The 12,134-nt window shown below is 32.4% G+C and overlaps 1 protein-coding gene across 3 annotated transcripts in view; it reads right to left on the bottom strand.

Moving 5' to 3' along the window:
• Positions 1–212: 212 nt before the first annotated feature.
• The window catches only part of LOC124360389 (protein sickie), a 195,822-nt gene continuing 183,900 nt past the window's right edge, over positions 213–12,134 (bottom strand). For all 3 annotated transcript variants that reach the window (XM_046813988.1, XM_046813989.1, XM_046813990.1), the window contains 6 exons: positions 10,482–10,672; positions 8,932–9,320; positions 7,474–7,904; positions 5,129–5,351; positions 3,424–3,535; positions 213–3,099 (listed from right to left, as the gene is read on the bottom strand). In XM_046813988.1, coding sequence (XP_046669944.1) covers positions 2,998–3,099; positions 3,424–3,535; positions 5,129–5,351; positions 7,474–7,904; positions 8,932–9,320; positions 10,482–10,672 — 1,448 coding nt within the window. In that variant the 3' untranslated portion in view covers positions 213–2,997. The remainder of the gene's footprint in view (positions 3,100–3,423; positions 3,536–5,128; positions 5,352–7,473; positions 7,905–8,931; positions 9,321–10,481; positions 10,673–12,134) is intronic.

The following is a 12,134-nucleotide window of genomic DNA, read 5'->3' as shown; positions in this document are numbered from 1 at the left end:
ACTATATGAAATGTCGTTGACTGCTCATGGACGTATCAAGAAAATATCAATAAAGATGTATCCAAATACAAAGTTTTAATCCAGGTAAATTTTTTACCACTAATACAATTTTTTGTAAAATAAATTGACTTATTTATACTTGGTTGAAACACTGATATTCTATTTTTAGTAGAGTAGAGTAGGTCTAGTGGATTTACAGTAAAACAAAATTGTTATGACAAATTAATAACATTTATTGTATTGTCAACAAACTGCGGTCATCACTCTCATTTTGCTATTACAAACATTTACAATTCCTCATAACATTACAATACAATAGCTATAAAAAAATCAATATAAACATTCATACAAGATTCGTTACAGCAAAAGCTAAGATGTATATTTTAGTACAATAAGAACATTGTAAAAACCAAAGTAGCAATGCACATTGTAAAAAAAAGTAAAAAATTTGTATAAAAGGATAACATTGTCAGTGGTAGTAGAGTACAAGCTTACTAGGTAGGAGTAGGCACTGAGTAGTGAATGTTTGGATAGGTTAGTTAATGTTTCTTTGCTGAAATTTTGAGTCTAAGCATATTACACATTATAAATATCAACAGTACTTTACGGTAAAATTATGTTTTATGCATAGCTAATATATTAAATTAATGAATAACTTTTGATTTTATTTGTACAAATATATTTTTATGTTTTAGTGTTAAAAATCAAACATAACATACATTATTGTCAAGAATGTTTGGCTTGTAATCTAAAGAACATTACTTGATTTTAGTTGACTATACTACTTTAGTCTAACACACATTTCAAACGTTTTGAGTTGTATATTATAAAATTTGAGTTAAAACAACCTATTTTTTAAGTGGGTTTATATTTATGTCTATGCAGATTTGAAATATGATTCTTCTTAGATAAAATTACATTGTCAATCAATTACTTAATAAAATTGTCAGATAAAATTATATTGTCCATTGATTACTTTGGAGACTTTGGAATAATACAGTAGAACAAATATTATGGTTTGTTTCATTTCAGCCAGAAATATATTATATTTTACACAATATTGTAAATGTAACACTAAATAAATGGGTTAATTTGGAACTATTTATATATAAATACAGAGGCTGTGCACAAAGTATTTTATATGCAATGATTAATCCTTATCTATGAGGCAGTTTCTGTTATCAGATTCAGTGTGCAATTAAAATTAAATTAATTTACTCTGTACCCTTCTACTGAGAACAGCTCTCATTCATACCTTCAATAAGTTAGCTGTCAGTCAGTGTTTAGTTCACGTCTCTCAAGCCTTTGTTGGATTTTTCCCCAAAAAATGACGGAATGTGGAGAAAACTCAAATGATCTAGCAAATCTTTCAAGTGAAAACCAGTCCCTGACTTCCGTGAATTTGTAGTTTAACTTGTTTTTAAAACAGCTGCGATACGATTGTAAGTGATCCATGTTCTGGTTGGCCTTCATCAACATGAATCTCCGAAAACATCAAATATGTGCAGATAACAATCAATGCATACAATCGCTTATCAGTCCATGAGTTAATAAGAAGATTTAGACATAACAAAATCATTGTTTTTGAAATTATGAACAAGAATTTAAGCTTGAGGCAAGTGGTTGCAAAATTAGTCCCAAAGTTACTCACCGAAGATCAAAAAGAGCAATCCAATGGAAAGTAAAGTTTGGTTGCAATTGGTACGGTACTTTTTCAGTAATATAAAAATATTGCATACTTTCTGGACAGCCCTTGTATATGTATATTCAATTGATTTATTTTAAATGTAAACAAATATGAATCCTGTATAGAATATAAGTAATATAAGTCATTATGGCAAAAAATCTCTCTAACAGAGAATTAAAATCAAAAACCTAAAATTGGCTCAATGGCAGCAATAAATTTTATTGTCATTTGTACAAGGATTTTTGTTTTGTTAATTTTAACAAAAAATTTGTAAATTAACAAAAACAGTGATATGTGAAATATCTAGACAGCCCTCTTCACTCTGGAGGGATAAAAGCATTTTTTCTTTTTTTTAATTAAGCATAAATTAACGCAAACAAAAGTTAAATCGATTTTCATATAGACTGATTTTATTATATTTTTTTATTTACAAATTAAATGTTTTTATATTACAATTTTAAAGGCAATGGCTTTGTGGAAACACATAAAACATGGAATGTAAATGGCTGACTGGGGTATCAGAACCTTTTTGAACATTTATTTTAAATGTACTATTTTTTATTGCTAAATTTATACAAGAGGATATATTTTAGGTAATTCATTCTGATAAATTTTAAACCTCAATTAAACATATTTTATAAAGATGTTCACCAATAACAAATGTATTAAAGTTTAATAATAATTTAGAAACTTGGTCAAGCGTGATAACACTATATCAGACAGAATCCTGCCATTGGCAGAAATATTAATGTTCAGAAATATATTTAACTAGGCAACTGAAAATACTCTAAAATGCTAAAATGACTAAACATTTATGATAACATTCATATAAAAAAGGCAGTTAAAGCTTCATTTTAGTAAAAATAAAATATTTATAGCATTAAAAATTATACACCTATGTACATTTAGTAATGACTGGGCCCTTTGGTAAAAAAGAAGCATATTTTGTACACGTTTCTCTAGTTAATATACAACAATATTCACAATAATACTGTCAGTTTGGCAAAATTATCATATGGATATACAAAAGTTACAATACAACTTTTATAGTATTATTTCCTTACAAATAAGTAGACTGTATCTGCTTTGGTAATTGGTATAAGAAATATATCTATACTAAATAATACTAGACAAGTATGTTCAATAACAATAATATAAAGACTCTAATCAAAAGGTAGTTAAAACTCTTGATCTGTTATAATTATCAAATAACTTGAGCATCTATTTATGTTTTTGAAATTCAAATATCTAGAAGAAGAAAACTGAAACTCATACAATAGTGAGAAATTTTGATGAAATAATCTTTGGTTTCATATGGTCGATTCGATGCCTGGGTCATCAGAGCGCGAGGGTTCGGTACCGTGGGGACTCGAGTAGTTGGCAGCCTCTTGCAGTCGCATTAGCATGTTTAGCTGCAACATAAGAGAACAGTTCATGTGAGAATGTAGATTGCATTTTTAATTTCATATGATCAATGATGCCTCGATCATCTAAGTATGGGAGTTCACTGATGTGTGTGTGGATCTGAGTAGTCTCTTGGAGTCACATTAGCATAGTTAACTGTGTTTTTTGTTCATTAAGGCAATAATCCTGATACATAACAGATAATTTTATCATATAATAACTCACTTTAACTATACTGTGCAAACTGCATGTAATGAAAACAATCTGCTTCATTCTTACTGTTTATATTGATATTGTTTTATTTATATAAATATATTTTACATGAAACTCACCAGTGGATCAGCATCTGTATCACTTTGAGTCGAACTGAGAGATTTTATACTGCTGCCAACTCCACCACCATCTCGTTCAGTCGTATCATAGCCCACATCTTCTGGCCTCAACCTGAAACACATTTAATTAATATTGAAAACATTTCAGAGGATTATACTTCATTCAAACAATTTGTTCTTTAGTCTAGAAGTTATGTGGTAACTACATCAGAGGGAATGTCTAAACTAGGACAATCCACTAAAGGCTAGAGCAAAATCTAAATCATTGTAATAGCTACAATAAGAATGTTGGAGCTAAACAGATAAAAGAGTTAACAAAATTCTAATATTTCCAATGTTTAAATCCAATGGCTATCTGGGCTTCAAATTCATATGTCTAAAAGGAATAGGGACAGCCAGTGGTCTCACGATCTAAGACATCAGACTGTGGATTTGACAACAGGTAGCACAGATTCAAATTCTGTGGCCACTGCACTTGTTATCAGTATTGTCTACCTTCTACTGTTCTGACTTTGACTGACTATCTGGTTTATATGAGATTTCTCTAAAAAGTATCAGGAATGTTTTTGGAGATAGCCTGATTTCCGTGCTTCTTCACTGTTGGGCTGGTCAAGATGTATAATAACCAGATGGTTATGTGTTTTGGTACAATTGCTAATTTTGAATCTGTTTAAAAAATTATGTAAGTGAATTTTTATTAGATTTTAATAAGTGTGAAGACACTTAAAAATTTTTTTTTTGAGCGATAAAAGTTATTCCAGGGAGGTCATGAAGACATTAAGGATGAGTGCCTAGATGCACCTTCACGTCAACACCGATAAAAATGTGAAAAATGAAAGACGTGGTTATGGTATCATCGCTGAATCACTATCAGAGAAGTAGCCATATCAACTGGGTCACGTTTTCCAGACATTTTGGGTTTAAAAAATATGGTAAAAAATTTGTTTCGAAATTGTTTGATTTCAAACTACAACAGCATTGTTTAGAATTTGGTTATGAGTCACTAAATAAAGCCAACCTGCAGAACAACCAAAAAGTATCATAGTTAAAACACTGCATTAATTTCTATAAATTACATCCAAACTAATGGTCAATTGCTCAATGTAAAAACTTTGAATCGCTAAGACAACAAAAAGCTTTGTTTTTCTTCTTTTTTTCTTAGGACAAGAAGCTTAGAAACTGCACCTAGCACTAAAAGGACCTTTGTGCTGCTTCTGGAGTGACAGAATAGTCTACATGGGTAAGAGTAGGAGTAGGGGCCGCCTCCTGTGGAGATTCACGAGGAAGAATTTAGGGGATTAATCTTAGTCATGCCCCCTTGGAAAAAGGAAAAGCCAGCTCTGAACCAGCCTCTCCAGTCAAAACTGGCAAGGGGTGGCACGTCCTTATGTCTAGGCTAGCAACAACCTTTGACTCTTTGGGAACCCCACCAACTCTAACACTCTTTTCCCGCAGTACACTAGACATATCAAACTACCCTTGAACCCCAGAATATCAACATTTGCGGTTAGTGAAGGCATAATTTGAAGACTCAACAACCTCACTTTATGTTAGGTCCCAGGCCATGCTGTAATTAGAGATAATGAAACTACTGATGAATTGGCAATTTTGCACTGTAAACATAGAATTGAATATTTAAAAACTTTAATTGTTTGAAATTTTCATGATACTTAATTATCTACATGAAGAAATCATTTATTGATACCTGATGAGAGCATCAGAGCCACCGTGCACTGCCTCACCAATCCACGGATAGGTCTGACAGATGTAGATGGTGGGATCATCCCAAGGTGCTCTACATCCGTACAACTGTAGGCCCTCTCTCACAGCTTCTAGCAGGTACGGCACCACTGAGTAGTTCCACAGGTCCGTAAACCACACTTGGGAGCCTGCTACATCCATTGGGCAAGCCAGGAACAGCCTTGGTCCTACACACAGTTATACATATATAGACAGCAGGACAGTAGATCACTACAAAACTAGATCTTTAATTAATTTTTTCTTTTACTTATTAAGATTTTAAATATATAAAAATTAAAAAAAAATACAAATACCTGTACATGTACTTTTACTACATAATACATTTATTGAACTATCACCTTAACAATTTTTTTATCAGCTTGCAAATAAAATGGATTGATGTATTGTATAACAACGATTATGAGATTGGTAACAGAGAGCTTATAGCAAATCGGCACTGAGTTATCTATTATATCTTTCCTCATACCTCCCTAAATCTCACAAAGTGAATAAATAATATATATTTAGTGTTTATTTCATTGTTACAAAAATAGAACAGTGATGTAAATAAAAATATTTTACAGGAAAGGTAATTTAGACAAAAGCATTTTAGAATTTATTGTTGGTTGATGCTCCTCTATCAAGGTATATCTGTAAATGTTGAAAGACTGATATAGAAAGTTATTTAAAAAATATTATTCATTTTGATAGTTTGTTTTCTAGATGAAATACTCTACTAACCCCAAAAACTAAACAAAAACTTAAAATTACTAAAAAGGAATTTGTTATAATGCTTCCTTGTGGTAATTGGAAAAATGTTTGTACAACTCTTAATTTTTTATTATTAACTACTATTAATTTACAGCACTACTGTTTTATATACTTTGCTAATAATTTACAGAACGAGAACAGTCCCTAAAAATTATTTATAACTTATTTTATGCACAGGAGCTGCACATTTGAAGAAATAGCCAACTAGTAAAAATATAAACATGGTGCATTTATGGAAATTTGCAATTTCATTTTTATTGCTTTTTAACATAATTTAAAAACTCTTTTCTTGTAAGCAACAGTAATGAAATGTCAACAAAGCATATAAACAATGTAAAAGTAATGGTTATTATCTTCTTACTTTGAAAGAGAACAGACAATTAACCCTTAAAGCGCTAATCTAAATTACTGTCAAACGCTAAGACATAAAAAAATATTTTTTTTTTTATTTCCCAATGCTAATTTTTGTTTCATATACCTTGGTATTACCTTAATAAGAAAAAATAATAAACATGTAATATTACATATTTTTGAAAATTTTATACGCACGAAAATATTTGAAATTTTGAATAAACTGCATTGCAGGATAGTGTACATAGCAACACTATTTGACAGATTACATTACATTTATACAGGTTATTTATAATGAGTAAATTGTAACTGAAGTTCCTGTATAATTAGTACATAAAATAAATAAGTTCAGTATAAGATTTTGAAATGTAATAATGTGAAATTCAATACAAACTTATTTATAGATAGCCTACAAGGGAAATGAAACAAATATTGTACTTATAAACCTTATTTATTTAGAATAAATAAACTGGACTTGTATGGTGAAACTGGTATCAAATACAAAACAAATAATTGAAAAAAATATTACACATAATATACCAAAAATGCGCTCATTTGTCAAAACTTGGATCATCTGGATTAGCCATTATAACAAAAAAATTATACTAAATGTTAGTAAAAACAATTTTATAAGAATTGTATAAGAATTACAACCGACTGATTCAAAACACTTTGTTCAACAATATAACCAACATACGACCAACACACACGTAGTTAAACAGCTGAATGAAAACGAACGCGTCTGTAGGCGTATGCCGCGTCACAGGCCATACAAAAAATGGCGGCAATTGCTTTCAACCCGAGTAGATATACCGTTACAAAGTCCACCAACGGTGACAAAGCGTTTTGTCTAGTCCCGACAGTCGAAAGGAACATCGATCTGCTCTCTTACGGAAGTTTTAACAACTAATTCTTCGCCATTTCATAAGTAAAGCTTTTGCGTTTGTAGACGTAATCCGCGTTTAAAGCATCGGCAGTTCCGCGTCTTTAGGCGTTAGCCGCGTTGGAAGGGTTAAAGACCTTCTTAGATTGCAACATATTACCTTATATTTGTGTAAAATCACAAATTCATGTTAATGACCCACTGTTTTTCAAAAACAAAATTTTTACATTTCACAAACAATTATCAAGTGTTTTTATTTATTATAGTTTATTGCTGTGTAATAGGATGATGATTACACTGCTCACCAATAGTAACATCAGACGAGCTGTGAGTCTCGAGGAACTGATTGAGATGGTGCCAGACTCGAGGTAGCCAGTCGACCACACGCATGAGGTCCGAGTCCCGCATACCAGCTCGACACTCTGTCTCCACGAGTCGCCGAGTGAGGCAGCGAGCTAGCAGCCCCTTCACCGGCTCCATATGGTTAGCACACAGTACCCAGCGGAAGTTGTGGTGCAGCTGTAGGTTGGTTGTGGCGCAAGTTGCCTGGTTCATAGTACCGATGATGTATGGGCAGGTTGCGTGCTTAGCGCTCAGTAGCCCGGTGAACACCTCAGCTGCGTGCTGTAACCCGTCCAGGATGATGACTGATGGCAACTCGCTGGCGTTGTGCTCGCACTGCTCTGCCACGTGTGTCAGGTAGCCTCGCAACTCCTTGTTACTCTTGTGATCCACACTAAACAATAACAATCCATTTTCACATACAATTCTACCAGCTAAAATGGAACAACTCGTAACTATATGCTTATAATTTTTATTAAAAAAATAAAAAAATGTACATGATTTTTAAAAGTATTGGAATTGTGAGCCAATCTTCACCAAAAACAAGTTGGCCTTCGAAAGCTATTAACTTGTTAGATGAGTTTTATTTCTTAATTCTTGTTATAATACACACTAAATTGCAAAATAACATTTATAAGTGTACAATTTGTATTTTGGCTCGTACCATATAAGACAAAAATTTTACTTTCATTTGGAATTTCTAAGTTTGCTACATATGAGTAATAAAATATGAATAAACATTATTTACAATAATGATTTACAGTGATGTGCAAATATCACTATGTACCTAGTAGGGAACATCTTAAAGCAAGGTCAGCATAAAAGTTGACTCCTGATAATTGCCATCTCATATCATCAAATACTCGGACATTATAGTCATTACTATCAGTGTTAGATAGTGCTCACGGCCAAGTATAAAACCTTTTAATTCACTGTCATCAATAAAATCTACAACCATGAAAGGCTAAAAAAAATTAATTGCTCTAGTTTACTCACTGACACTAAAAACACATGCTATTGTATTACAAACAATGCATTAAGAAAAACATAAATTACTATACAGTGCTATAGTAAACCATAAACAGAAACAACAGATGTTGATTGTCAATTACAAGTAAAGTAATATGCCCAAAACATTGTCCAGAGCAGCTACCTGATGACACTTAGATGATTTTTGGAATAATGACTCTTTGCTAACAATTTGATATAATGCAAAGAAAATTTAGTTACATTTGTCTAGTACAACAAACATTCTGTGACAATTGTATAAGAAGAAGAAACCAGGATTTTATATAGATATTTTGCCAGTATATAAATGGACATTGAAATTGAAAGGGTTATATGAATTAAACTATAGGTGAAACTAATTTTGATTGTACTAGTTAAGAGTAAGATCCTTCAAATTAAACACAAATACTTACTTGAAAGTGGCGATAGCTTCGGCGGTAGAATCTTTGCCCGCCCTCAAAACCAGGAACTCCGCCAACTTGTTGGCTAGGTATGACTTGCCCGTACCACTTGGGCCACAGAGGATGATGCGGCGATGGTCATTGAGCAGTGATATGTATCTCTGTACAATGGACTTTGGTATGAGAGTTTCAAAGACGAGTGCGTCGACACTACCGTTGTGTAAGGCACCCTTAAGGCAGACTGTGATGTTGCAGGTTTCGCCGACCAGGTAGCCGCAGGGCAACAGGTCTGGCAGATTGCTGTCCTTATAGCGCACCACCTCACCGATATGGTAGCTCCAGATACAGTCGACTCCTAGACCCCCTAGACTGCTCAGAGGGTCTAATCTCTCACAGTAATCCTGCACACAGAAATATACTGCTGCAGTATACAGGATATAATGACAATTATAGATAATATGCAAGTGGCTAAAATAAACATTTTCCCATACTATCCCTCCCAAAACAACCCATTTGATGAGAGCCCACCTAAGTTTTAAAAAAAGAAGTAACTTTTCTAATAGACCATGTTACTCGATAAACATAGTGATTGCTATCCATGCTTTTTTTAATAACAATTTTTAAACTTGAAAATTTTTTAACAAACAAAATACTGAAAATATTAGGAGATTATATGGCTGTTTTCTCATCCCAATATTTTGGAAATTTAAGTAAACCATCAGGTTGAGATTCAAAATTAAAGAAACCTTCCTACATGTAAATGACCTGGTATATTAGGCATGAGTTGTGCCATGCCTGTCTGTAAGTCTGCACAAATGTTAAGATTGTGAGTGTTCAGATTAAACATGACATCTAATTCAATTATAAATAAAAACATAAATATGAAATACAATTTGTGGAGGGGGTCACCTTACATGCCTAATTGCCTCTTGCTTTTTTTCTTTAGGATTGCTGTAATGAATTCTAGGTTTCATCTTCAGTTGTGATGTTACACAGGAACGCATATCCTTCATCTTAACGTTGGCAATATTTGTTCAGCAACTTTCAAGAAGCTGAGCTTTCATTTCAGGAGTAAGCATTCTCGGCACACAATGAACCCACACTTTACGTTACCATAATTCAAATGTAGTACCAGAAAGGTTGTTCTCATCCTTTTTTTGAGAATCACAAGATGTGATTATGGCAGAGTACTTACCACATATTCAAACCATCAATTCAAATATCCAATGTGAGATACTGTGGGGAAGCTAAAAACCAGATTATATCAATTTAATCCAATTACAGCCAACTAACAAAGTGGAGCACTTGGTTATAAAGCAATCTCCTAGATTTACCACCATGTGGCTTGTGGATCTTTCCCCAACTAAAAAGGGACCAGAAAAGGATTTTAATAAGTATAAATCTCTAGAGGCAAACTTGCTCTAAGGTATGGTGACTTATTCCTCAACCGAATTCATAAACTGATTCATTGCTTTTAAGTTTATTAAATTATGTCCCATCCAAACTACTTTAGGGCATTGGAGGTGTTACTTAATACATAACTAAAAGTAACAGTAAATTACCTTAAATGCTCTGCGAACCATGGCATCAAGCATGTCCCACTTGGTCTTGCCACTGACGGAGATGGCTGCGATGGGACAGGTGGCCGCCCCCTCTTCTACATATTTGTGGTAACTACCATGAGAACCCAGATACACTGACACTAGCACCCGTTTGCCATCAGGGTCCTCCGCAAACAGACTTGTCCTCTCATCTAAATAAATGCAATATTTATCACTACATTTTCCCAAAAGAAAAAAACTTATTAATTAAAAGAATTATTGCTTTTCAGCCCTGTATCATTATCCAGCTAAATGGCAGTTTAGTAGAAACTTGAAAATTTTTGGATGCCGCAGAATTATCTGATGAACAATTTAGTTTTTTCAACTAGCGCTTTATGATCCACATGAGTAATGCGTGACATCTCTTGACATTTGAATCTTCGAAAACGTGTTCAACGAAATGTATGGATCACCTGTAGAATTCTTGTACAAGTGAAAATTTCAAATTCTAATCACTCAATTTATAGATAGACTAACAATTAAAATTTAAAAGTATAGTACAGAGAATAAAAAGTTAATAACATAATTAATTATAAAGTGGTTGAAACTTAAAATTTATAAAAATAGCTTGGACCATAAATAATAATATAAAACCAATGATTGGTGGATGGTATCTTATTGGAAAAGGTTAAATCGACAAAATCGTTGGAAATTTAACTTGACAGAGTGCTGGCCTATTATAATCATGTTGATGAAATTTGTTCAACAGTTACAGAAATAAATTCCGTAAAAGTTTTCAAAACGTGTTTTGTGCTAATTTACATATATTTTTCTTGTGGAATAAGGCTGTGAGAAAGTTGCACAAAATGAAGATTTGAAAGAGTCTTCAGACTTCAAATGAAAACAGAATAATTACAAACATGAAGTTTAAAGAGTCATGTAATGATGTTTAAAAATCTAGATTACTGACAATGCCCGAGTAGCAAAGTCTCCACATTATCAAGATTGCAATTGAAATGTGATATAAACTCTGAACAGGAATGTCCATGGGTATGATACTAAAGAAATGGATAACTTAAGAATTTAACAACAAAAACTGCCATCTCAAGTTGGAGTCAGGTGGGTGTCTAATGCCTTTTACTCTCAGGAAGAGTTCTTGGCTAACCGCTGGGAGTAATAAGTTTATGTATCTCTGTTGCTTGATATACTTAGTTTGAAAGAGGTAAATGAAACTTATGTGTATGAATTGTGCATAAATTAAAACTATTGTCTACAAATTACTGATTATACAGTATTTTAACAGTACTGTACATTGTTTTGAGAAGTGTGACAGAAATATATATTACTTTGCTTATTAGCAATAACTAGTTATAATAAATACTTTAGTTGTATTTGTATATTAAAAGTATAGTTTTATTTTATATGTTTTAAGAATTACAAAAGTAGTTAATTTATTAAATTTTTATTTGTACGTCTTAAAATATTATATTAATTTCTCCACATTGTTGAAATGTAATTATTTCTTTAATTTTTATTCTTAAGGTAATATTTAATTAATTTATTTTATTTTATGTTATCTCAGGTTAAGTGTAAGAAAGGGCCATGCGGCCCTAACTTTGCCTGCATAAATAAAGAATTGTTCATTTCATATAGTGTAAAAACTGTCCACTGTAA

This window comes from Homalodisca vitripennis, chromosome 4 (genome assembly GCF_021130785.1).
Source record: "Homalodisca vitripennis isolate AUS2020 chromosome 4, UT_GWSS_2.1, whole genome shotgun sequence".
NCBI classification, from domain to species: Eukaryota; Metazoa; Arthropoda; class Insecta; order Hemiptera; family Cicadellidae; genus Homalodisca; species Homalodisca vitripennis.
The sequence above is the reverse complement of the archived record's forward strand: the minus strand, read 5'-3'. Positions and strand labels throughout refer to the sequence as shown.